Source organism: Podarcis vaucheri (assembly GCF_965113315.1).
Source record: "Podarcis vaucheri genome assembly, chromosome: 17".
In the NCBI taxonomy this organism is placed as follows: Eukaryota; Metazoa; Chordata; class Lepidosauria; order Squamata; family Lacertidae; genus Podarcis; species Podarcis vaucheri.
In genome coordinates, this window is record NC_138755.1 from 35,002,940 (window position 1) to 35,030,645 (window position 27,706).

A 27,706-nucleotide genomic window follows, 5' to 3' on the forward strand; every position below is an offset into this window, starting at 1 on the left:
GCAAGGCAGAAGAAGCCCCAGCCCATCTCCATTGCAGGTCTGCTATAGTGGTTAAGAGTGTTGGAGTAGGACCCAGTGGCGTAGCGTGGGTTGTCAGCACCCGGGGCAAGGCAAGTAATTTGCGCCCCCTAACCCTAACCCCCAGATGTTGCGCCCGGTGCGGCCGGCCCCCCCTGCACCCCCCACGCTACGCCACTGGTAGGACCTGGGTCCAAACATGGGTTCAGCTTCCTGCTCAGCCATGGAGCTCACTAGGTGACCTTGGGCTGTCACCTTCTCTTAGCCTAACCTACCTCACAGGGTTTTGTGAGGATAAAATGTGACAGGAGAGAGCCTTGTTTTCTTTAGTACAACCAACGCCCTCTAATGCCGGCTCTCCGTGTCTGTCTCTCTGCAGCCTCTCTGGCCCTTCGTCCAATGCACTCTTTCCTGTCTCTCTCTTTTCTACCTCACCTCCTCCCAGGCTGAAAGGCTATTCATGGTGACGACCAGGACTTTTTTTTTCAGCTGGAACTCACAGGAACTCTGTTCTGGCACCTCTCAGGTGGCGCCATTGCCATTATAAGAGAACAAGGGAGGCGTTCTGGCACCTCTTTTTCTGGAAAAATAGCACCGGTGAGGACTGCCCAACACAAGTATACTATCAGCTTGCCCATGCTCTTGAGTTTGATAGAGGAGCCCTTCTCTGCGTCCCAACTGTAGCGGAAGCTCACTTGATGGAGACTAGAGAAAGCTGTGCTTTTGTTCTAGAAAAGAAGGTGCTGGTACTGTGTATCCTTGAGTACCCCCAGAAAAAAAGCATCGAGAGAAAGGAACTTGCTCTGTGTCCACACCTAAATTGTGGAACACTGCTTGGCGAGGTTTGTCAGGCCCTCTGTTATTTTTGTGCTTGTTTAGGCTAGCTTTTTCCCTGAAAGGTCAGATTTTTATTTCTTGGTTTTGTTTAACTGATGTGCCTGTCTCTGTCTTAAGCATATTATATTGTTTTATAGCTGAATTTAATAGTTGTTAGTTGCCTTGGGTAGTGCCGTGAGCACTGAGATTATAACGAAAGGCTGCTGGATCAGGCCAGTGTGCCCATCTAGTCCAGCAACCAGGGGCCGCCACTGGCCAGATGTCCATGGGGAACTGCAGGCAGGACCCAAACGTAGCAGCACTCTCCCCTCCTGCAGTCTCTTGCAACTGGTGGACTAGATATATACAGCCATTGGGGTTTGTAGCCATTATTGGCCCTATCCTTCATGAACTTGTATAATCCTCCTTTGGGCCGGCCCCCGGGCCTTAGTTTGCCCACCCATGGACTAGGAGGATGGGATGCCAATGCTAGTATAAATAAATACATTCAGGAGAAGATGGGGGTGTCTTTGCTACGTGACTGACTTCAGACCCATTGATTTTAGTAAATCTTATACATGACTAAGCTTTCTGCGGCTCTGGGTCACTGAATGAGAAGTGCAGATGGCTTTAGGTTTGTGAAACTGCTCCAAGTTATTCTTTTAAATGTTCCTGCGTACGCTACCTCATAGGAATTTTGCCTGATAATGGAGTTGAAACAATGCAGCTCATTGATCTTGTCAACATCAGGTTATGGATGAATACAGACAGATATCTAAAATGTAGCTGCCCTGTGCTGGGGGGGGGGGAACCCATCCATGCCGGATGTGTCAGATGTGAAGATAATCTCTTGCAGTCGTTGCTGTCAAGTGATGACAACTCATATGTGAGTTCTCTCTACACATTGGCAATCCTTAAGTTGTACCCAGTACTCAGGAAAGCAGTATTATAAAGAAGTGTGTCTCCAAGCATATGAGGAATGAGTTTCCCTCAAAACTGATCTCCCTCAACAACACCTTGTTACTGGGGAGAAGCATTCCTGAAGAGTACAATGTCTTCGCTTTGACGCTGATTTTTGTTCGTTTTAAAGTACTGTTTCTTTGTCTTGTGTGGGGTGGGAGGGGAGTTAGCTGTCGCGAAATATAGTTATGTTCTGTGTGTACAGAGTTAACCTCATTATTGATGACCCTCAAGAGCAAAAATATCTTGAGTGCAGGGAACAATTTTTCAGACTAGGATAAAAAGCATGCAGCAAGTACTCTGGTTCCCTAGTCTGTTTTCCTGTCTTCATTTTTTATGTACAATGTCTTCTTGGCTCTGCTAATCTCCGGGGATAAGAGTGAAGCAGAGCAGGATACAGACTGCCTTATATGGTGCTGATACTAAAGATGTTTTAGGAATGTGACTTGCTCTAAAGCCTATGGCCCCAGTTTTTGCTGCCAAACAAATTAGGTCATTTAAACTTCTGAGGTTTTAAAAGGACATTGGAACTTTAATTTGGAACAAGAAACTGATGGTTTTTTTGTTGAATAGCTCAGACTCCCAGGGAGTCTAGGTTTGTAATTTTTTGTCAAGCTTCTTGACTCTTGCTGGCTGGTGCAAGGTTTTTCCCCTTGGTTTAAAGTGAACAGGGAAACTTTTAAGGCAGGGGTCAGCAAACTTTTTCAGCAGGGGGCCGGTCCACTGTCCCTCAGACCTTGTGGGGGGCTGGACTGTATTTTTTTTGGGGGGGGGGGATGAACGAATTCCTATGCCCCACAAATAACCCAGAGATGCATTTTAAATAAAAGGACACATTCTACGCATGTAAAAACACACTGATTCCCAGACTGTCTGCGGGCTGGATTTAGAAGGTGATTGGGCCGGATCCAGCCTCCGGGCCTTAGTTTGCCCACCCATGTTTTAAGGCCTGCTAAAAAAACATATACGTACTTCAGTTTGCATTAAAATAATATTGGTCCTAGAATACAACACATGTGAGCCTCACAGCTTCACTGGGCATGAACAATGCATCTTGAGGTAAGGTGAAGTTGTACTGTGAAAAGTTAATGTTCTATCACAGTTGGCTCAGGCGTCTTTTCTATGACGGAAGGGTTGCCACATTCAGCCAAATCAAGAAGCAACCACGCTTTCCCTTGGACTGTACCATTTCACGCTGTTATGTATGAATGCTCCCTTGTGGTGGTGGTGGTGAGCTCTCTAGAAAATCAGCGCATCTCTCTGGGCTGATAGCCACTGGATTGAGAGGTGAGGCAGTGACGCCCACTTCACCAGCCTGGTTTGGGATCTATTGCCCCTGGACTCCTCCCTCCCAGATCTCCATTGGTGACCATTCCATGTGTTAATGTATGTAATTTGATTGTACTTGTTGCCATCTTCTTTCTGTGGCATCTGTCACCTTGAATCTTTTCAGAAGCAGGACCCAGGATCCTCCTTAAACAGAGCACAGTAGGACCACCTTTTAATCCCAAACTGCCACATGGGACACATTTCAAGCCCACGTTTCTGTTGTAAATGTTGTCTGCCTTCAGGAGAGGAAGAGAGAGTTTGGATTTGAATTTGATATCCCGCTTTATCACTACCCTAAGGAGTCTCAAAGCGGCTTCCAATCTCCTTTCCCTTCCTCCCCCACCCCAACAAACACTCTGTGAGGTGAGTGAGGCTGAGAGACTTCAGAGAAGTGTGACTGGCCCAAGGTCACCCAGCAGCTGCATGTGGGGGAGCGGAGAATCGAACCCGGTTCCCCAGATTACGAGTCCACCGCTCTTAACCACTACACCACACTGGCTTTCGGAAGGAAGCAGCTGTGGGGAGACAGTTCCAGGGGGAAAGTGGTGTCGCCTTCTCTCATTCGCAATTTCTGCCCTCCTGATGTTGCTTTTCAATACTTTTAAAGGCTGAAGCTGATGTTAATCTGTATTGTAGAATTAATTAGCTAGTGCCCCGGGTGAAGTCTCCAGAGGGGCGCCATTGAGGTTCCCAGCCTATGTGTGTTTGTACTCAAATGCACATGAGTGTGTGTGCGCCAAACTGGCTCTTTGACCCAGGTGAAATAAAGCTTAGTGTCCCTTGGTGAATGCCAAGAGAGAGTTGAGCAATATGTTGCTAGATGTTGCCTCATTATAGCTAATTAGAGGGTACCAACAGGGTAGTCTTTTTAATGGGTGATGGGTTATTGGGTTTTAGACCCAACATGAAATCTCATTTAGCAGTACACATTCAAGGAGGAGCTCTGTCCTTGGACTTACACATCCTATGGTCCTCACATGCATTGTCTGCTAGTAGGCAGCCATAATCCCAGAAATGAGTTTGTCCATACAGCCCCAGCATTGCTTCTCCTGACTGGGAGCATCTATCTGTGGTAGAGGTCTTGGAGATGCCCAGGAATGGACCTGCAAACTTGGCATGCAAAGCATTGCTTTACCATGGAGATATGGCCCCTCCCTATGTTGCCCTCCCTGGCACAATACTTTGGAAGCATCTCTTGCTGGGGCAGTCAGCTCTGCAAATCTATTGTTGTAGGGCTAGTTCTCTTTCAGGCGGGTAAACCTGTATCTGACCTGTATGCCTGCAAGTGGGGAAATCACATGATTGAATTCTGTACGCTATAAAAAAATGCCTTTGGTGGGAGTTGGGTGTGGGTTGTATTTTAAATCACACTAAGTGTCTGCCTCACTGTTGTAGTTATGATTTATTCATCAGGGACCCTTTGCTATCTATTACTACAATGGGCAGATTGGGTTCAGAGGTTTCCAGGTTTCCAGAGGTTTCTGGGGTACAGATACATGGGATTTCCATACTGAGCTTTGGTGGCGGAACTGTTCCTGCCTCTTTTCCTCCGTTCAGCATAATGGAACACCAAAGCTTACAGCTGCTTGTTTTCCCCCACAACCTTAATGGACTCTTTATTTTTGTCTGTAGCTTATTTCAAGAATTTGCAAGCCCAGCTAACATAATTGTGTGTGCCTTTAATTAAAAATGAGAGTGAAGATGTCAAGCTTTATTTATTGCCTCATCCCACAAGTTTTCTCTCAATATTTAATTTCCCAGAGTCCGTCTCCCTAAAGATTCACATTTTCATAGGCCTTGTTTATCTTCTCCCACTTCTCTTGTTGTTAATTGAATTCATGACATCAGTCTTATCCACCCACGTCAAGTTGCAGCGTTCTGTTGGCAATGTTGTAGTGATGCATAGAAAAATTAGGTTCAAACAGTAGTGTCCTGTTTCTAAGACCAACAAAAATAAAATTTGGAAAGCATAGGGTGTGTCATTTCCTTCTGAGTCTTATGTTTGGGGCAGTCATACAGAGAACAGCTTGCAGCTCTGATTCTATCCTGGACAGCACACCATATGGAGGTGCACTTAATTTTTTTTGTCAATGCACTAAACAAACAATTAGTTCATCTCCAGTTTTAATAAACATTCAGAGTGTTTGGAGTTGCCTGTATAGGATAGCAATGCTTATAGGATATTGGACAGACTTATGAAATTATTATTGAATTATTGTTGTCATCCCCCACTCAGAGTGGCTGGAGAAACTCAGCCAGATGAATGGGGTGTAAATATTATCATTAGCATTATCCTGTTGAAACCTACTTCCTCAAAAGACTAGAAGTGTCTTTCCCCAATATTTTATTGACAGTCTCCAATGGAAAATATTGTACACCTTCATTATGGATCTTTATATATTTTCCTGATGGGTAACATACAGTGGTACCTCGCAAGACGAATGCCTCGCAAGACAAAAAACTCGCTAGACGAAAGGTTTTTCCGTTTTCGATTTGCCTCGCAAGACGAATTTCCCTATGGGCTTGCTTCGCAAGACGAAAACGTCTCGCGACTTTGTTTCCTATGGGAAACCGTGCATCGCAAGATGAAAAATTCGCTAGACGACAAAACTTGCGGAACGAATTAATTTCGTCTTGCGAGGCACCACTGTAAGTGAATGTCTCTTTGCATTTGTATACCCTTTTAGACAGGGAGAAAAGTTGGTCTTGATCTCTGATAGGCTAACACGTCTTAATTTCTTCAGCCTTTTAGTAATGGATTTGTTTCCTAGGCCATCTACGCCCGTAAATTTCTCGTGAATCAGTTTGTCACAATCCTCCTTGAAATTGTGGCGGGTTAAACTGAAGAAATGCTACTTCTTAACCGAATCATTTTCTCTTACGGAGCCTTTTGAATGCCTCCTCCCACCCCATTCTGTCGTATGCCTATTTAAGGCAGTGGCTTTGGATTTGCATTTCTCAGGAGGATGTTATGCAGACTTGGCACCATGTTTGAGGGTGCCCTGGGCAAAGTGCCCTGGTACACACATACCCCAGTAAAACTTATCAGGTGGTGGGCCAGGAACATTTTGTTCTTTTTTTATATAAAAAGCTTCTTTTACTAGGGCAGACTGTGAAGTGACGTGCTGGCTGAAGCTGCCCACCGCTTCCACTTTCCCGGAATACTTCTGGGTCCTGCTATGTCATGCCTGGTGCTGATTTCAAACCTGATGCCACACTCCTCTTTCTGGATATATTTGCTTTGTATGATGCTGCTTCTATTGTATTGTCATGCCGTATGCAGTCTTGTCTGTTACTTTTCAAAAAAAAATTGCATATAATATTTTATTCAAACATTTTCACAATAACCTTCAAATCAAATACCGTATTTTTCCGTGTATAAGACTAGGTTTCCCCCCTAAAAAATAATGTCCAAAATTTGGGGGCATCTTATACATGGGGGCCATCTCTCCCCATTTTCTTAAATTGGAGGCCCCAAAAATAGGGGGCATCTTATACATGGGGCATCTTATAGATGGAAAAACAAAGAAATTACATTGCTGACTTACTTCCCTCCACTCTACATTGTTTTTACTCACACCTTTCCCCCCGCATTATGTCTTTTATCTATTACAATAGGTTTCTCTATTACAGTTAAGTGTTGTCCGTTACTTTCAGTGCAACCGTGATATCGCTGCAGGAAGAACTAACTCTCGTTCTTTCTCTTTCCGCAAAAAGGGAATCCGCTTTGACCCAGAAATTCCCCAGACGCTCCGGCTAGAGTTCGCCAAGGCCAACACGAAGATGGCCAAGAGCAAATTAGTGGGGACACCAAATCCAAGCACTCCTGCCACCCCCAACACTTTACCTCAGTTCATTACCAGGGAGCCATGTAAGTATGTGAGTGTGTGTGTGTCTGTGCTTCACCATAAAAGAGCAAGTAGTGGTATGTGCCTTAGATAGGAATGCTTGATTTGTTTGCAAATTCCTATATGACCTGTCCTGATCTCCACCTCCTGGACTAATGTGTGGATTGGAGCGTAGTAGTTCTTTGGATTTTGCAGTTTTCACCTGTGGCGAAACAGGAAGTGCCTGTGCTGCCCACCTCTGGTATTGGAATCAACTTTGAGTGAGATCTTGCCCAAAATTGGTGCCAATTCTGGCAGCAGGGCAGGCAGGGTACTCTTGGGGACTTCCGCCGCCCGAGGCAGCGGCCTCACCCTGCCTAATGGCTGTGCTGGCCCTGCACTTCTCTGAATTTTTGGCAAGTTTATCTACAATATTTAGGGAGCATTTTTTAGGGTGCTGTGGCAACAGTCTCTGCCTTAGAACATTGGTTGCACCAAGCAGATATAAAGTGGAGACGGGAAATTTCAAGCAAAGCAAAAGGGGTGTGCAGGTGTGTGAGTTTTGAGCCCTTTCTCCCCAAAGAATGCTCCCTCTCCCCTTCTCCCAAGTTGCTTTCCCCCTAGCCAGACCCGAAGGCTGTAAATCAGGACTCCATAGGGATGACCTGGAAGGTGGAACATATTTGAACTTCCAAACCGCTTTTGATAAAAGTGCCTTGCCATGGGCTCCTGAAGACATCTGGCAGTCATGGAATAAGAGAGCAGGTCCACATAAGGCAAAGTCACTGATAATAGGAAGCAGAGGGCAGAATTTTATGTACAGTTGTCTTAGTGTGTGTGTGTGGGGGGGGATAAGCAGTGAGATCCCTGCCAAACATGTGAACTGGCACTATTTAACTTGTTCATGAACGATCTGGAGTTGGGGTAGCAGTGAAGTTGGCAGATGGACACCAAATTATTGAAATCTGGCAAAGCCTGAGTGTGTCTTAAAATTGGGCGAATGGGTAACCAAATGGCAAATGAGAATTTAGTGAAAGTAATAAGTGCAAAAAACAAACAAACAAACAAAAGCAACTTTTCTGTCTGAAACCTATTGTTTCTACTTTTCCACTTCAACCGGCAACAGAGTTGCACTCAGTGCAGGTCAGTGTCATTCCCGTTTTCCACAAAATGGCCCCAGGAGAATGGAATACTGTTGTTCCCATTGAGCCATTTTGCGTCAAAAGGTTTGGGCTATTCTGCTGTTTCTCCTTATTTACACATGAGTCATTTCCTGAATATCTTGGGAGCACTCCATCTATTCAGAAACATCTGAGGTGGCCCTGATTTGCTGCTGCTCAGCTAGGTAGGGGTTGCCAAATTTGCTATTAGATAAACTCACGGTGCGTCTCACGTGTGTCATCCCATTTGTGCCTCGGCTTGCTCTTTGCTGGAATACGACTGTCACGATTACGTGACAGATCTGATGTCCTCATTTTCGAGAGCGCAAGGTGAAACTGCCTGAGAGAGAAAAGCAACATAAATGTGTAACATAGTTTTGTATTTTATTTTCTCTATACGTTTTGTAGAATCATGAAAAAGTAGCTTGAATAAGCATAGGAAACGGAACACATTTGGGATTCCCAATTTTGGTAAAGACTGGTCCAGTTCATATGTCACATTAAACTGTAATTTACAGCAAACCATAGTTTAATGTGACTGAGCATTATGTGAACAACCCAAAGCAAACTGGTTACTGCTTGTGGTATGTTTCAAGGAAGCAAACTGTGAGCCCAGGCTTGGACAACATGTCTTCCAGACGGGCTTGTTTCGCACACTGTGTGGAGCGTGCACCAGGAAGCTGCTTAGTTACAGGGGTCAGCAGACTTTTTCAGCAGGGGGCCGGTCCACAATCCCTCAGACCTTGTGAGGGCCGGACTATATTTTGAAAAAATAATAATGAATGAATTCCTATGCCCCACAAATAACTCAGAGATGCATTTTAAATAAAAGGGCACATTCTACTCACATAAAAACATGCTGATTCCTGAACTGTCCGCGGGCCAGATTTAGAAGGCGATTGGGCCAGATCCAGCCCTGGGCCTTAGTTTGCCTACTCATGCATTACACCTTGGTTTGTTTTAGGTTATGGTTTGATGTGATATGCAGATCACTCCTGTATATCTCAAAGACTGAGCAAATGGTCATCACTGCAACACTTTGGCTCATGTTGTGTATGCTTGGAGGCTTGTTCATTTTTAGCTCCAGTATTGTTCCTGATTCAACAGAGGTTTGCTGTACATTTTAATACTCCAAGAACCTGCAAAATCAGTCTTACTGGAGACAATGGTATGATGAAGAAAAACAACAACAACAACACACACGTGTAGACACCAATAACGATTGTCTTCAACTCTCTTTAGAATAGTTGCCAGTCTCCAAGAATATTCATGTGGTGTGACATTATTACACCGGATGTGTCATATTGCTCATAGAGGGGTAGTTTTGTAGCTGAGCCAATGCGACTTTTCCAGAGTAAGCTTGTTTTGCCTGGCTCGACCCTTTGTTTCCCATTATACATTTCACATGTTGGGAAATGGCCCCTGGGACGCCCAACGATGATAGCATTCCATCTGAACACGTGACACTTCATAGTCCCTGACCCCAAGGAGCTTGCAACCGAAATGTCAACAGAGAGAAGAGAACAGGGAGAGGATGAAATGCCAGAGGCGCAAAGGGAACTGAAGGGTATGTGTGGCTGCAATTGCCCTTTCTGCAATTTCTAGCAGAGCAACTTCCGAAAAGAGGAGCCCAGGTTACATGGCAGCGTCCCTTAGTGTTGCATTCTTGCTAAACTCCTCCTGGCTCACATATTTCGGGGAAGGTTCGGGAGCTCTTGCGTGTATTTATAGGCTTGTTGCTCTCTGCTCGAGAATGACCACAAAGCTTAGGAATGAATGGTGGAAGGGAACGTTGTTAACATTAGCCCTTGCCAACTTTTCACTGTTTATCTTGCTTTTAAAACCAACAGGACAAACACTTAATCTCTGCTGTAATTAAAGTGCTTCCCTGTCAGCTCCCACTGGGGCTTTGCTTGGATGTTCTCTGCCATGGCGTCTTGCGGGTGGAAGAAGAGGATTTCTTTAAAGCTGAGGGTAGTGTGGATGGCTCAAGACGCCTTCAGTGAGATTCCAACCTTCCCTGATGCTTTGCCCACCTCCTCTCATACCTGGAAGGAAGCTCAGGGGCACTTGGGCAAAGCAAATCGTGATAGGAGGAGAAGTACTGTATTTTTTGCTCCATAAGGCGCACCTACTTTTTTTTTTTGGGGGGGGGAGACAATTCAAGGGAAAAAAATATGCGGCTCTTGGGGGCCTTTGCGGGAGGTGGGGGAAGGGACAGAGCCTCGCTCTGTCCCTTCCCCCACCTCCCACAAAAGCCAGGAATAGCCACGCGAAGCCCCCCCCCCCCGGGCAGCGGGATGAAGGCTCCCTGCTGCCCTGCGGAGGCTTCGCGGGCTACCCCAGAGCTGCTTGACCCAAAGAGCAGGTCGGGGAGCAGTGGAAAGGCTGCGCGCAGCCTTCCCACTGCTCCCAGAGCTTGTCGGGGCTGGCAAGGGAAGCCCGGGTCCCCCCCCCCCAGTCCCAGGGACCACACATTCGCTCCATAAGATGCACAGACATTTCCCCTTAGATTTTAAGAGGAAAAAGTGCATCTTATGGAGCGAAAAGCACGGTAATAGGTTGATAGTTGCCAACTCTACCCTCGGGTTGCTGCTGTCAAAACAGCTGGGGAGGGGAGCAGTCCTAGCAGAGGATACATCCTCTTCTTCTGTCCCTGAGTGGGAGTGAGGGGACAATAAGCCACCCACTTCTCCCTGACCGGTGTGGCACCAGCAGTTGGTTTTAGGGGGCTTTTTTTTGGTGGTGGGAGGGGGGCAAAAAGAGAGAGGTTGAGTTGATGCTGGTTTTGTAACGAAGACGCAGTTCAACTGTTTTGGAAGAAATGGATCAAGCCTCTTCTAACCTCAGAAATAATAATTATTATTTATTAAATTTCCATGCCACCCTCATCCAAAGATCGCAGGGTGGTTTACAATATAAAAACACAAAAACACATGCCACAATAACAAATGGAAACAATAACATGCACACACCCCAGGCCATAGATTGTTTAATTAGACAAAGGCCTGGGAGAAGAGAAATGTATTTGCCTGGTGCCTAAAGGTGTATAATGAAGGCGCCAGGTGAGCCTCCCTGGCGAGAGCATTCCACAAACGGGGAGCCACTGCAGAAAAGGCCCTTCCTCGTGTTGCCGCCCTCCAGACCTCTCATGGAGGAAACACAGATAAATCATTTTGAAATGAAGCCAATTAAGATTGAGATGCATCTTCCATCACTACCCACTAGATTAAGAAAAGTGGTAGCTTGTTCACAAGCTCTCAGAGAAGACAGGGAGCTGCACTCATGCAGCCCAGCATGGCATGCGGATTCTGCTGTTATGGAAACATTTGGTTCTTGGATGTGTCATATGCAGAATGGTGAAGTCTAAGCTGGCTCAATGGATATTTCAGCTCTGGCTTGGTGGTGCTTATGAAAAATTCAAGTTTGGTGCAAGGCATTGTTAGGGAAAAGACTGAAAATAAAAAACTGCCTGTATGATAATTGGCATTTCGGTAGGGTTGCATTTGAAGTGTGTACTTTTCAGGTGACCTGTCTCAAAAGGTGATCTGGAAAAGGCACAGGAAACGGCAACCAAAACTGTCAATGGATAATTGCACCTTTCTTTTTGCCAAGCAAGGATGGAGCTGAAATTATGAGTAGTTATCCTGGCTGCCCTAGATTCGTCTAAACTCTTCAGGGACGGGTGACTAGTGGAGGTAGGGAAAAGCACTGGGTAGGAGGCCTTCATGAGTGATGCCAAAGGAAAGAGGAGGAATATGCTGGTATTGTAACTTAAACAAGGTACCTGAATCACTGATATGTTGTTGTACTGCTGTGAAAGGGTAGAAGATAACCTTCATTATCGTATAGACTCTTTATTTTGATCTGTGCAGAATGGCATTCTGTGTGCCCCCTCTCCCTCCCATTCTTAAGATGACTGGATTGTTTTTCATTGGGGAGACAAATGTAGTGGGGTAGCTGAGTTAGGAAGTCCTTAGTTCAAATCTTGACTATGATTGGCAGGCCAAGAACAACCTTGGCTTCACATTGTGGTTTGAAGCAAGCTATGGTCCCTGGTTTAGATGTAACAGGGTACTGTGGTCTGTTGCCTATGCTCACACCAGGGGAAGAGCGAAGCCGGAGCCACTAGGGCATCCTGGTAAACAGTTAACTATGGCTTACTATGATGTGTATCTAGATCAGGATGCAAAGTGCCACAGCCATAAGAGTTCATTCGCCCAGAATCTGTATTCTTTCGTCAGAATACTTTTGAGTGGCTCACTTGCCGCCCCTTAACAACAGCTGTAGACTGCCTTGCGTTTCTTTCTCCAGCCGACAAAACACCCAGTTTCCTTTCGGACAATAACCCTGTTCCTTAACGTAAGTTGCAGACTTTGGTGCAGAATTTTTGTACCTGCTCTTCGGATTCCGTTTCCTAAGGAGAAGGCAGAGGGAGTTGGAGGGACCCCCTTGAGCTCCACTCTTGCGTTTGCCGTTTTGTTTCCTGCATTTGCTGTTTTTATAACCATGAACTCTCCTTATTCTTCTCTTGCAGATGAGCTCACAGTGCCTGCACTTTACCCCAGTAGCCCTGAAGTGTGGGCGCCGTACCCTCTCTACCCAGCGGAGTTAGCACCTGCTCTACCCCCGCCTGCTTTCACCTACCCTGCTTCACTGCATGCCCAGGTAATTTATACCAATCAGTCACACCTTCACCCACGTTATACCACCTGATCCTCTCCAGTGCACCCCGAACGACTAACACCTGTCTGGCTAACAGGCACCCCAGAGAGATATTAATGATCACATCTCGATCAAGCTGACGCATTCTCCTTGGGACTACTGGGGGACGGACTTAGGAAAAATTGACAGCACCCCACTGCCTGATAGAACCGTGAACACCTTTCTCTCCTCGAGTAATTTCACTTCCGTTCACACGAGGCAGCGAGAAATACCTGCCGGGTCTTTGCACACATATATACCCCCTTGTATATATGGACTCTGCTTCCCAGGCTTGCCTTTGCCACAGTTTTGCTTCAAAGTTCCAAGGCTAAATTGTCTTTACAACGGATAAGGGGAAGGTGTGCAAGAGCGTGTTTATGTACACGTGTGTTTCTAAAGCCAGAGAGAAGGGAGGTAGAAGGAAAGTCTGGCCTCTTAAGTCACATGGGGGAATTTGCATTGTGAGCAGCTACCGTATTTTTTGCTCTATAAGACGCACCAGACCACAAGGCGCACCTAGTTTTTGGAGGAGGAAAACAAGAAAAATATTCTGAATCTCAGAAGCCAGAACATCAAGAGGGATTGCTGTGCAGTGAAAGCAGCAATCCTTCTTGCTGTTCTGGCTTCTGGGATAGCTGTGCAGCCTGCATTCGCTCCATAAGACGCACACACATCCCCCCTTACTTTTTAGGAGGGAAAAAGTGAGTCTTATAGAGCAAAAAATACGGTACTTCATACACGTTCTGAACTGTAGCAAAACAAAGTTACCGAGTGAAAACTTAACTGCGATGTGCATATGACTGCTTGTAATCCAGTTGCCTGAATTGTTCTCCGTTCCCAGCGAGTCAGAGAAAATCCTGAATTGTTGCTTGGACATGATGTTGGCCTACAGAAGATCTAATGAACCAGCACTTAACCCAGATAATACGAGATGCTGACAATAGGCCTGTTGAGCTGGGAAGGAGCGTTCAGGCTGTTTTTTCGATGCGGGTCACACTCCGGCAGGAAAAGCGGGTTTATAGCTTATTCCCTTTGATCCTGCTTTTGTTACTTGATACTCAGAGGTCATTGGCAGCAAGGAGTGCCTTTTTCCAGCTCCATGTTGGCTAGCTGTTCTCTTTTCTAGTGGCTAAAGAAATAAGTCATGGGGCGTTCTTGCAGGCTTGGATATTGCAGTGTGCTCTATGCTCTTTTGATAAATGTCTGAAAGTTACAGCTGCAGAAAATACGTAGGCTCTTGTCCAGGAGTGGAGATTATTACACCCATTAAAGAGCTGCATTGGTTCTCGGTATGTGGCCCATTTCAGAGTGCCGGTACTGACCTTCCGAAGCCTTAAAGAGCATGGATATTCAGAGGTTTGCACAGCCTGCATACCTTAAGACATGATGGGGAAACATACAGATGTACAACTGAGGTACTGCTTTGTGAACCTAGTTAGTGGAGGTGTGGGCGATGGCAGTGAGATTTCGAGTCTGCCTTGGGAGGCCTGCGCGGCTGACACTGCCCTTTCCCAGCTTTTAGGAAACATGTTAAGGTCTTCCTGTTTGGGTGGCCCTTTTTGGTTCTCTGGAGTTGGAGGAAGAAGTTGCTTTTGTTTCTTTGCAGTTCTGCTTGGTTGGTTTCAGGCTCTGTTGTTGCTATGGGGTGTTCTGTGTTCACTGAAGTGATGATTTCATTGCCACTTCAAGAGGCCGACAGGGCTGATTAAGCAGAGTATACATTTTTAAATATATCTCTGTGCCATGAGCTTTGAATTTTATTGCATGGTTTCACCCAGTCAGAAATCTAGGAAGGAAAACCCCCTTGCCTCTTGGCAAGCTAGTCTTTGTAACATTCTTTTGAGGGATCTTATGTACACTTTGTTAAATTCCCACCTGGCGAATGGCTTTCCAGCTATTGGGGGGCAGCTCATAACCTCCCTCTCCCCCTTTTGGCAAATGCTGAAATAAACGTGTTCAGAAGTAAACTGAAAATTCTGAAGAAGTGTGCATGCACACAAAAGCTTATACCCAGAACAAACTTAGTTGGTCTCTAACGCGCTACTGGACAATTTTTTAATTTATTTTGACTGCATCAGACCAGCACGGCTAGCTACCTGACTGTGGGATAACGTAACACATGATGCATTAACACAAGGATCAGACATATTTTAGAGTTGGTATATGGGTCAATTGAACATTTGATGGTAAGGAGATCCATTTTCCTGCCTGTAACTCAGTACCACCTTGGTTCTTGTTCCGGAAGTCCATTCAAGTTCTGTAAACGTTCGCAAACCAAGGCTTCCTGCACTCAATTGTAAGCTGCAGAAGCAGCGTCGAACGTTTGGGTCCCAAAGAACGTTTGCAAACCGGAACACTCACTTCCGGGTTTGCGGCATTTGGGAACCAAAACGTTCGAGTCGCAAGGCGGTCAACAACCAAGGTACGACTGTAGTTTTAAATTCTAATAGGAGGATGTTAGGACAGTTTAGTGAGGACTGAACACAACATAACCACTAGGTTAGGTTTGAGGGGTGGGGTGGGCAGGGAGCAGGTTTTTACATAGAGATGAAATACGGTTCTAAAACAGAGAACTTTAGGAAACCTCAAGTAAATATCTCATCCTCCAAGTCCAGGCTAGGTGTTGTGTTTATTCCAGCCTCAGGAATAATGATCAAGTCCTAGTGTTTACAGCTTGATGAGACCTCTTATCTTCTTTAGTGCCTGGATTCATAGACCTTGGTAAATTCTGTGGCTACATGGACCATAGTTAAGATAGCCTGACCTCATTCTGTATGGTGAAGCATGATAATATCATCTGATGCTTCTTTAATCCAGGCCATATCTCTTCTTAAAGTCCATCACTGGTAATCAGCCTGAATGCACCCAGTGCTATATAGCATTGTTGAAACTTAAGTGACCTGACTTGGGAGGCCAGTGCAAGCTGCTCAGCGCTCTTGTAAAGAAGTATGCAGTGTGCATTATTAAAAGACAGGAATAAAGGTTTGGCCAGGCTAGCTTATGCCATGATTGATTGACTGATGTTGCAATGTGCATAATTTCTGGCCTTACCTGTAAAGATTACAAGGAGATAATACAACTTTAAATCTTTCGAATGGAATGCCTTCTGGCAGTTTTTTTGTCTCCCATGAATATTGTCTGTGGCTAAACCAGTTCATCCTACACGAGTGCAAAAGGGCAGGTCCCTACCCAGATAGTTTACAATCTGTAATTTGTCATGAGGAAACCACAGAGGAAGGGGGGAAAGTGGAGACAGGAGTTAACAAGGGGAAGAATGTGTCTTATTCCAATGGCGAAGCCTTGGGCTTAGTTACAGTGGCATGTGAGGACCAGGGGTTTTCTGAAGCTTTCTCTGGAACACAAGTTCTGAACTAGGGCATTTAGGCAAGGGCTTAGCTTTGAAGGCACATGAAGCGATTGCTAATCAGTTGTGTGTGCATGGTTAAAAAAAGAATCTTACAGCAGTAGTCAAACCTATTTGAAGTTAGGCACCATCATTCTGCTTTGCTTGTTTCTCCTAGAACAGGGGTGGCCAACTCCCAAGAGACTGCCATCTACTCACAGAATTAAAAACTGGCAGTGATCTACCCCCTTTTTGGGGGTTCAGGTCAAAGTTGTTGAGCCTTTTTTACCAGTAGATCACGATCGACCTATTGGACATCCCTGTCATAGAACACTACATTTTCTTACCTTAATTGAAAATCTAGTGGAAGACAAGATGCTTGAAAATGTCCCTTTCCTAAAATTCCCCCACTCTGAAGCCTGAGTCTCTCTTCTTGGTTAAAAGTAGCAAGCACCCTTTTTATTTTTTGAGAGGCACTTTCGTTGCTGGAGGCAGCCACCTAGGAGGCCATTAGGGTTCTCTGAGTGGTCCTTGGCCCACGGTTTATAGCTAAACCAGTTCATCCTACAAAAGGGCAGGTCCCGAACCTGCAATATACACACACCAAGAAGCAGATATCTTATTCTTTTCTGGCACATTAGATAGGTCAGGTTCTTGTGTCAGCTGGCTGGGCTGGAAGTCACAGGGCAAGTCTCGCAACCCTCATTTTCAGGGATGGCCCCAGCTTAGCGGAGGCGGGGATGGTGTGTATTCTCCTCTGCAATTTTCCAGCCGGGTTGTGCTAACGTAATACACAAAGCTGAACATGAAGACGGGAGTAGGATGGCATTCTGGAGCAAATGAGACCTTTGCCCACGCCACAGCCTTCCTCATCTTAAAAGGGAATAAAAGTTACAGCCTGAAAACTTGGGGAAAGAATAAATGAGAACGTAGCCAGAGCTTGAGGAAAACAGTTTCTGACATGGAGGGAAAGGGGAAATAAGCTTCAAATGGAACACTATCTTTTATTCACGACCTGCAGTGGGGCGGACTGCGAGCGCACGACTGAAGATAACCCCCCCAAGCTCCACACCTCTCTGGCAAAGTGGGAGGCAAGAATGCCAAGTAATGTATGTTCTGTCACAAGGACTTTTTCTGCTCGCTGAACCTTGCTGCCTGGGACTCCTAATGGCCCCTGAGAGCCGGCGCACTCTAGTTAAAAATTAACAAACAAAGGGAGGGAAAAGTAATTAAATATGGATGGCGGTAATCGCTGAGGAGCATGTCTGGCCCGAACGGCTGCACGCTTGAGCGCTCCCGTGCAGCTCGGCACATCCTGCAAGTTTAGAAGAACCCTGCGGTGAGCTTCCCGGGAAGATTTGCCCATTAAATCTTCGGGGAGGGGCGGCTGCGCTAGGAGGGGATGGGCGAGAGCGCAAGACTTTCAGGCAGACACAATGGGAGACCTGTGGCACAAGCTTGAGGAGTGATGGAATGGCGGCCAGGGAGGAATTTAAAAGGGCAGGTCCTTCTTGGCATCATCTTTCCTCAAAATAAAAGGCTTTCCGTAAGGTGTTGCAGATCCCTTGCATTGCATTGCAAGGACTGCAGAGTCAACATGCATTGCAAAGCTGGGTGTGTGAGTGTTTATTGTGGATGGCCTTGCTGCAAACCTCTTGTCTTTATCAGATTTGGTTTGTTCCTCCTCCTCCTGGAAGTATTCCATTACTGAAGGATTTGTCTCTTCTCAAGCCCACCACTTTCCAATCTCTCTTTTTACTCTTTCCCTTCTGCCTTCTCCATTCCACACTTTATTTTTTTACATGTGTGAACTTCCTCTACCCCACACCATCCCTTAATGCACAACTTTTGAGCTGCTCTAGGCAGCAAAACAAACTAATCCATAACTTGCACTTTCTAAGAGCTCTGAACGTTCAGGTGACAAGGCATGCAGTTTGTAGTGCTTCTGATTTCCACACGCCAGGCCATATTAGGGTACTTTGAACTGTGATCTCCCTCCACCACAGGCCCCACTGACGACAAAGATTCTATCTGGGTGGTTTCCTGCCTGTGCTGAGAATGGGAGCTTGGGATTGCTTGGGATTGCTTGGGAAGAGAACACTTCTGACTTCCTGGGTAGACAGCAGTTTTAGCACCTAATGCACTTTCCCCAACACTTGAGATTTTTGCAGGTAGCTGCGTGTCATTTGCATTTTACCTTTACCCTGTAGCAATGGTGAGGCTTAGCATCACAGCTGTCAGTCTTCCACCCAAGGTGGGCTGTTAATGCATCAAGTACAAGATGTATTGACAGCCTGTGCTGGATATGAAATTGAATCCACAGTGAAGTCCAAATCAGAAAGATAAAATCATGTCATTTGCATGTTGCTGGTAGATCTAAATGTACGTATTGTGGAACTGCTGAGATTTCTTCATAGATGTAAAACTGGAGTAAAGGTAAAGGGACCCCTGACCATTAGGTCCAGTCGCGGACGACTCTGGGGTTGCAAGGGGAGCCGGCATATAGCTTCTGGGTCATGTGGCCAGCATGACTAAGCCGCTTCTGGCGAACCAGAGCAGCGCACAGAAACACCATTTACCTTCCCGCCGGAATCTATTTATCTATTTGCACTTTGACATGCTTTTGAACTGCTAGGTTAGCAGGAAAACTGGAATAGTACTATTCAAAGTACATTTCACACTGCTTTGTTTTCTTCCTGTTTTTAGCCCTACCTACCGCATTTCTCATGATGTCATTTCAGTTGCCATTTCATACATTGTCATCACATGTGGATATTTGCTGTTCTGTCCAAAATGACTCCCTGAGCGTCATGCAATTCATAAATTGTAGTCTTGGAAGGGACCGCAAGGATCATCAAAGTTTCCATTCAAGAGCAATTGGGCTGCGATAGATGGCTTGTAGGTGTTAGATTGGGCAGGCCATGTGCTGTTGTTAGTCCAAGTGCCAGAAAGGTATTTTGTGCTGGCCTCCTGGCAATGCAAGCCACTATGTCTTAATCTGCTTTAGCACTTTGAAAGCACGTTTGGCGTAAGATGGAAGCAACAAACTCAAAGAAGAGGTGCTTTCTATTGAGAAATTTGGGCACAATAATGGCTTCGTTGGTTGTGCCGATCCTTCCAATGTGCCTGGATTAGCAGTGGTTGGTATCCTGAATGTTGCAGGCACTGGCAGCCCACAACCAGAGCACCAGATAACCCCCAAAACCCATGTGGTCCTCTGCCGTAGAATCTGTTGACAAACCAAGTGATGCCACAGCTAGTTATTACTGTGGTGAGTGGTGGGATATGAACAAGAATAGTCCACTACAAACTAGGCTGTACCATCGATGGGTGGGTGGAATCGAGAGGGGAGTAAGGGCAAGCTTGCACAGCGCCATGTGGGTCTTTCTTGCAAGACAGGCCTTTTGCGCCGTAATAGTTGAGCAAATCTATAGGCAACTCGCCATTTGCACAGGGATTGCATTTGAGATCATCCCATGCATTGGCGGACTGTGCCCACCCACCCCTTTCTGCCCCATTTTTGGGCCGCTTCCAGGTCCACAGTGATGACCATGCGTCAATCAGATGCATGTAAAAAGGTTGCTGCCTGTTTCCTTGTTGTTTGGACACCAGTCTTGAAAGACCTACATTGGCTCCCAGTACGTTTCCAAGCACAATTCAAAGTATTGGTGTTGACCTTTAAAGCTCTAAACGGCCTCAGCCCAGTAAACCTGAAGGAGCGTCTCCACCCCCATCATTCTGCCCGGACACTGAGGTCCAGCGCCGAGGGCCTTCTGGCAGTTCCTTCATTGCGAGAAGCAAAGCTACAGGGAACCAGGCAGAGGGCCTTCTCTGTAGTGGCGCCCGCCCTGTGGAACGCCCTCCCATCAGATGTCAAAGAGATAAACAACTACCTGACATTCAGAAGACATCTTAAGGCAGCCCTGTTCAGGGAAGTTTTTAATGTGTGACATCTTAGTGTATTTTTGGTCTTTGTGGAAGCCGCCCAGAGTGGCTAGGGAAAGCCAGCCAGATAGGCGGGGTACAAATAATAAATTATTATTATTATTATTACCCACACTTGTGCCCTGGGGAGGTTACTTTGGGGCTGCTAACACAACAAAATCAATGTGGGAGGCAACAGTTACAAGTTCCCGGTCTTTGCAGCCACAGCAGGCTCTCGGATTCTCCAGCGGTTTAACTTCCTTCCTGGAGGCGCCCCCGTTATCTTCCATTACAGAAGGATGCGAACAGCTAACGTTGGAGAGGTGGACGTCAGAAAACCAAAATAAAATTCAAAATGGCCTTCATAGAATGGTAAACTGCCATTTTTTATGTGTGGGGAGTTCAATCCTTCTCAAAATGATTAAGGTTTTAAATGGCAATTTTAGGTTATATTTTAGTGATCAAGATGTATTTTTAACTGCTGCTATATCTCTATCGTCTCTATTATACCCAATTGCAATTCAACGTATTCCTGTTGTGTTTTATGATTTTCCTGATATTCTAAGTAAGCCAGAACTGGTCTGTGACCGTAATAATAAAATTCATTCAATCCTCCCCAGTTTGCACATGCAAGAAGTTTCCCCGAGTACCCAAATGCTGCAAGAAGCAGGATTGAACTCCCTGCAAATCAGCCAGTGTGTGAGGAGTTGAATCCTGCTTGGTTGCTGTTTGCCATTATCCCACTCCTGTGGGCCAACACTGACGGATGGTACCACTCACACACCACACCCATCCCCTGATGTCATTATGATGTCAGATGATTGACTAGTGAGTGGTTCTGCCCTCTTGTCAAAGTTTGCCCAAGGGGAAAGGGAGGGAGAGAGAAAGCCGAAAGCTTCCCTACTCCTGCGATGAGAGGTAATAGTTCAATTTGACTGTGCGCTCGTCAAATCTTATCTGGACTGCTGCATCCAGTTCTGGGCACCAAACTTGGAGACAAACTGGAATTACTTCAAAGGGGGCAGTGAAGATGGCTGGTGGGAAAGCAATCCTGTGCAGAAAGATTGAAGGAGAGAAGCCTTGAGGAGAGATATCATGTTGCTGTTTAGTCATTTAGTCGTGTCCGACTCTTCGTGACCCCATGGACCAGAGCATGCCAGGCCCTCCTGTCTTCCACTGCCTCCCGCAGTTTGGTCAAACTCATGCTGGTAGCTTTGAGAACACTATCCAGCCATCTCGTCCTCTGTCGTCCCTTCTCCTTGTGCCCTCCATCTTTCCCAACATCACGGTCTTTTCCAAGGAGTCTTCTCTTCTCATGAGGTGGCCAAAGTATTGGAGCCTCAGCTTCAGGATCTGTCCTTCCAGTGAGCACTCAGGGCTGATTTCCTTAAGAATGGATAGGTTTGGTCCTTAAGAATGGATAGGTTTGATGTCATAGCACTCTTCAAAATACTTGAATGGCTCTTACATATAGAAGAAAGACTCATTCAAGACTAGATTTAATGTTGCTTAACTTACAAGGGATGGGACGCGGGTGGCGCTGTGGGTTAAACCACAGAGCCTAGGATTTGCCGATTAGAAGGTCGGCGGTTCGAATCCCCGCAATAGAGTGAGCTCCCGTCGCTCGGTCCCTGCTCCTGCCAACCTAGCAGTTTGAAAGCACGTCAAAGTGCAAGTAGATAAATAGGTACCACTCTGGCAGGAAGGTAAACGGCGTTTCTGTGTGCTGCTGTGGTTTGCCAGAAGTGGCTTAGTCATGCTGGCCACATGACCTGGAAGCTGTATGCTGGCTCCCTTGGCCAATAAAGCGAGATGAGCGCTGCAACCCCAGAGTCGGCCACGACTGGACCTAATGGTCAGGGGCCCCCTTTACCTAACTTACAATGGTGTAAATTTGGCTTGAATATTAGGAGAAACTTGCTGATGGTAAGAGCAGCTAAAAATCGAAACTTCTTAGAAGTCAGGGGGCAGGGCTCTTCCTTGCTTGAGGTTTTAAAACAAGCTGGATGGTCATTGGCTGGGGATGCTTCCCCCCAGTTGTACTGCAGGGTTGGAGTGGGATTCAAATGGTGCTGTTTAAGGACAGATGAGCATTCAAATTCACACTTGTTCCATATCTTCTGTTTCCTTTCCTCCCCACTCTCCCTGCCTCTCAAGTACTGGGTTTGTAATATTGTTAATCAGGCAGATTAATCTATTTTTAAAACTTTTGATCAAGTAACAAGGTTCCCTGATTAACTAGGCAAATGTAAGTGTATTTAATTTTTTTTAAAAGCCACACACACCATTTTAGGAAAGTGGTTCACCGTTTTCCTGAACACACGAGGAGGTGCCTCTTCAATTAATTAAGGATGGTGCTTGCTGCTTCTAAAAGCATAAAAATAACTATTTTTATCCCTTTGCTCATGTGGGCACATTTAATTCTCATTGGATTCCTTTAAGTTGGTGACAAGCCCTGTCAGATGTACAGATCGTACAGTATTGACTGGCCCAACAGACCTAGAGGCAGAAAACTCTGTAAGTAAAGGCCTCCGCATAATGTTTTTTTCCCTCCCTTTGCATTTCTTCAGTGAAGCTGAGTTGGAAAAGGGTCCGCTGGTGGTTCAGGACACTGTAGCAGTTTGTGCCAGGACTGCTTTGCACGCCGCACCATTAAGCATAGCCTTTAAGACTTCTGAAGCATGAACAAGACAAGCAAATGTTTTGAAAAGACTTGTGTGTCACGCAGGACTAGCTTGCTTCCCTGTCAAATGTACATGTGAGTCTGTTCCTGGGTGTAGTGGGGAATTGCCCCAAGGAATTATGGGAGTTACTTGGGTTCTGTACAACCTCTTGGTCAGAGACTTCAGGGATACGGCTTGCGTCAAGGTGTAAAGAAGCCCCCTTTCCCCCGCCATTTCACTTGCATACACGACCTCCCACACCAACACCACTGTTCAGTTAAATAGGTGGCTGTTCTTCTAAACTGGCCTGCCGCTTGCCTTGTCATATTAAGCAGAAAAATCATGGAACTTACTCATGGTAGTTACAAAGGTGTGTGAGAGAGGGGTGGAGGTGGTGTTGGAGGAACTACATTGTGTTCTTTCTCTGAGGTGTAGCTGCCAGAAGGGAGCAGAACAGAAGGGGTACCATGTTCAGAACTCTTTCCCTAGGCATGTTTGCATGGCACAGTCATTACAGTTTTTAGGGCCCAGGTGAATCCCTCTTTGTCGTGTGAATTTTTGACAGCATTTAAGATCCTTGTGGACTTTTGCTATTTTTGTGTTGCAGTGGCAACTAGGACTGCTCCATTTGCTTGTTACATTGCATTGCTGTTGCAGCGAAGTAATGCTTTTGTCCCAGAAGTCTTTTTTTGTTTGTTTGTTTGCTTGTTTGAAACGAGAGACAGAGATAGTTTAAAGGTTCACTTGTATTTCATCACTGCATTTGTACATGACCCATATCTTTGAGAAAAGAATCATCTGCACAAGTCTTAGGTTGCAATCCTACACGCTCCTGAGATTGAATTCCAGTGTTGAAGCCAGTGAGACATGCATCTGAATAGAAGGCGCACCTAAGATTTCACCATGGGTGGGTTTGGAATTAGGCACCCAAACCATAGTATGGCTTTGAATTCATTAATAATAATACTTTAATTTTAATTTTTATTTATTTATACCCTGCCCATCTGGCTGGGTTGCCTCAGCCACTCTGGGTGGATTCCAACACATATAAAAACGCCAAACATTAATGTTAACAATCTAATCCAGTATAAAAAGTCGCAATAACTTTAAACAGATTATATCAAACAAAGCAACATTCAACAACCCACCAGAATCTAATAGTAAAACCGTAAAGTTAAACATCAGCACATAATAATCAGTTTACACTTATCAACCACAATAGAGAATTGCCAATCTATAATCAATAAAAATAACAGCAAATCGCTATGCATAAAATGCCACAAAACATACAAAACCACGTAAAAGGGTAAAATTGAGGGACAAGGACACACAGCTTATAAAACTATTTTTTAAAAAATATACCTGAACTCCTCTCCTCAGCTGCTGCTGTTCTCAAACTCATGGTCTGGGAAAGGCTTCCAGGGCTGGAAGGTGGGGCAGGACAGATGGAAACGCCATTGCCTGGTGAAGAATTCATTAATGTCTTTTGCTGCAGTTTCAGTGCAAGGAGAAGCGGGTGGCGGGGTATGACTGAGAGAGCTCCCTCTTGTGGTGAACTGAATTCTGCCCCAATTGATTCTGTGGCCATAGTGATGAAGGTTTGGGATTATAGCGCTCTTTCCCAAACCGACTGAACTTGGCTCTTTGGAACTTGCTGTATGTTCCCGCCACACTTCTAATTGCTACGTGATAAAAGATAATCTTAGCAGCAGTCTCTGGCTTTGCTTTGCCCCTGCCCTCTTGCCCGACTTATTCATTTGCGCTCATTTGAACTCAGAAGAGGCCAGCTGCTTTAAATGGGAGGGCAGGCTTTGTGCAGCTTGGAAAAAGATGGTGCAAGGAGGTAATTGGACTTGTCATCTAGGTATTGACTTGTAGGGCAGGAGCTCTTTCTTGGTCCTGTTTAGGGGTCTTGTAGGGTTTGCTTAAGGGATGCGGGTGGCGCTGTGGGTTAAACCACAGAGCCTAGGACTTGCTGATCAGAAGGTTGGCGGTTTGAATCCCCGCGACGGGGTGAGCTCCCGTTGCTCAGTCCTTGCTCCTGCCAACCTAGCAGTTCGAAATCACGTCAAAGTGCAAGTAGATAAATAGGTACCACTCTGGTGGGAAGGGAAACAGTGTTTCCGTGTGCTGCTCTGGTTCGCCAGAAGCGGCTTAGTCATGCTGGCCACATGACTGTACGCCGGCTCCCTCGGCCAATAAAGTGAGATGAGCGCCGCAACCCCAGAGTCGTCCACAACTGAACCTAATGGTCAGGGGTCCCTTTACCTTTACTAGGGTTTGCTTCCGGTAAGGCACCCCCTTTCCCAGAGTCCTTATGAGTCTTCTTCCCCCACCAACCTTCTTGTCTGGTAGTTGAGAATCTTCAGAGTATACTATTGAAAAGTTAGTGGTAGTCAGACTGGATGTTTAAGTATATGTAACTGCTTTCATTCCCCCCCTCCCAAAAAAAAATCTCACATGAGAATTGCTAAGGGTCTTGCTAGACCACTTCCTTTTGTAGCAATTGCAATACGCTGTGCTAGATGCTGTTTGGTTTTAATTTTATTTCTATTGCTTCTTATATTTTGTATCTTGCTGCATTACCATTTGAATTCCATAGCTTCCCAAGTGTAATAAAATAAGAGAGAAGTGGTAAAATACAACGAAAAACCAGTGCGAATTAATGTGATAGTTGACGTGCCATCTCCTGCCTTCAGCCACAAATCCACAGACTTGTCGTGGACCACCTGAACGATGCTTGTGGACAACTGGTGGTCCGTGGGCCAGTTTGGCAGCCCTTCCACTATATGATCTCGGTGAAACTTTCAGTAGATGGACTCATACAAATAAAAATGAATGTGCCTGTTCTGTTTAAAATAAGGAGGCAAGGCATATTGCATGCCCACAAATTTTATAATGAACATTTGTTTTCTTAAAAATCCTTGCTTCTGGAAATGTTTGTGTGTACACATGCGATAGAGAATATATATATATCACACTCTGAAATTAGCATAGCTCTACTGACACCACCAGCACAACTTGAAGGCTTTGATTCATTTTGGCTGCTTTCTCACTTAATGCAACACTTGCATCTGTTTTGATGGGATGGCTGGTGTCAATTGCCAGGAAATGTCTAAATTTATAAGTATTGTTGGGGTCTGGATGGGCCGGGTATAGCATCCGAAGAATGTTTGGTCTAGTTCAGCTCTCAAATCCACTCTGATTTCCTGATAGTGACCCAGGGACTAGAGGTGTTTTGCTGCAAAACCTGACAACTTTCCACGGGTGGTGTGGCTCGGGAATAGAGTTGGTGTTGTCTTTTTTCAGTTTATACTAATTTTGTATCTCTCTTTTGGGGTTTTGTATATAAAATGTAGAAAAAAATCCTCCTATAATAATTTAAAGCTATTTTGCTGTATGAGTGGAACTGTGGGTGCCTGTTGTGCCCTATCTTGATTTGAAAACTTAATTAGGAACTCTCCTGCGGCACTTGGGGACCTGTGATCTTTGTCTCCATTCTAGAAAATATTGAGAGGGGCATGTTCTTGCATGTGCCCAGTGATCTTCCATCTGGTCCCACTAGAACAGACTTCCTCAACCTGGTGTCTTCCAGTTGTTGCTGGACTCCAACTCCCACCAGCCTCAGCCAGCATGGCCAATGGTCAGGAATGATGGGAGCTGTTGCCCAACAACGTTGGAGGGCCCCAGGTTGTGGGGAAGCTGCTTAAGGTAAGAGGCACAGTACGAAAATGGGTCATGTCAGGACAAACACCTGCCATTTCCCTTGAGCTTCTAATGGTATTGGGTTGCTCTTGATAGCATCTGTTCAGTTTTAAAGCTACAATAGTGTGTGTGTGTGTGTATTTTTATTATAAGAGATAAAAAGGAAACACACACACACACACACACACACACACAAAGTAACAGTGCCAAAAGCAAACAGTGGAGACATCAAAATGAACTTTTAGGTAGCTGGGGAAACAAAGCCAGATGGGCGGGGTATTAATATAATATAATATAATATAATATGATATGATATAATAATGATGATGATGTCGTCGTCCTCAGGACACTGGGACATGATCGAATAACACCAAAAATTGCAGACAAAATAAATGCTTAAAAAAGGATAAATGATAAAAAAAGACTTTGCATAATTACAAGGGTGAAAATAATAATAATTACAGAACAGCCGTGTACAAGGCTTCTTCCGTCTCCAGATTTACGATGTCCCCTGATGCTCTAGAGACATGTATAAAACTTACAGAATCCATGTATTCTGTATGAACAGGTGCCTTTCTAATCTCACATTATCATAGTGGAAAGTCCAGTAGTTAATAAAACAAATAGCTCAAGTCTGCTCCTTCGTCCTTCCCTCCTCCTTACGAGGTCTGTCAGCTTATTCATAAGGTCAGTGCGATACATTTTGTTAATGTTCTGTTGTTGTTATGGTATTCTGGAGTTAATCTTCCTGCTTTGGTTAGCTGCACTGGGGCATCTGCAGAAAGGTGGGATGTAAATTTCAAATTAATTTAGATGCAAGAACACGTTGCTTGAGATTCAAAGGTGAGTCCTGCATCTGAGGAGGCTGAGGGCAGCTCTTATAAATGCCTTCCAAGTCTTGTCTCTCACTTTTGTTTTGATTTTCTCTCTCTCTTCAGATGCGCTGGCTCCCTCCCTCAGAGGCTACTTCTCAGGGCTGGAAGTCCCGTCAGTTCTGCTGAATACTGTGTAAGTGGATGAGAAAGACCTTGTGAAAATGCTCCAGATTAGCACAAGAGGGAGCACGAGCGCTGTGTTGTTTTTGTTTTCTTCACTTCCTCTGCCTCATATGGATTGGTGGGAGGCTAGTGGCTACTTTCATTCTCTGCTTGTCATGCAGTCTTGGGTCTGAAATTAGTCCTTCTGTACTGGTTGCAGGTAGTCTCCCCTCCATGCCGCCACCCCCCTACTCCCTGCAATCTCCTTTCTGAGAAAAAA

The 27,706-nt window shown here is 45.4% G+C and overlaps 2 protein-coding genes across 2 annotated transcripts in view; both read left to right on the forward strand.

Annotated features, from left to right (window-relative positions):
• Window positions 1–27,706, forward strand: part of PURG (purine rich element binding protein G) — a 228,491-nt gene that overhangs the window by 92,840 nt on the left and 107,945 nt on the right. The gene's annotated exons all lie outside the window — the stretch shown is intronic.
• RBPMS (RNA binding protein, mRNA processing factor) overlaps window positions 1–27,706 on the forward strand; it is an 80,690-nt gene that overhangs the window by 43,924 nt on the left and 9,060 nt on the right. The window contains exons 5-7 of the mRNA XM_082205208.1: window positions 6,841–6,994; window positions 12,648–12,778; window positions 27,388–27,457. Coding sequence (XP_082061334.1) covers window positions 6,841–6,994; window positions 12,648–12,778; window positions 27,388–27,450 — 348 coding nt within the window. The 3' untranslated portion in view covers window positions 27,451–27,457. The remainder of the gene's footprint in view (window positions 1–6,840; window positions 6,995–12,647; window positions 12,779–27,387; window positions 27,458–27,706) is intronic.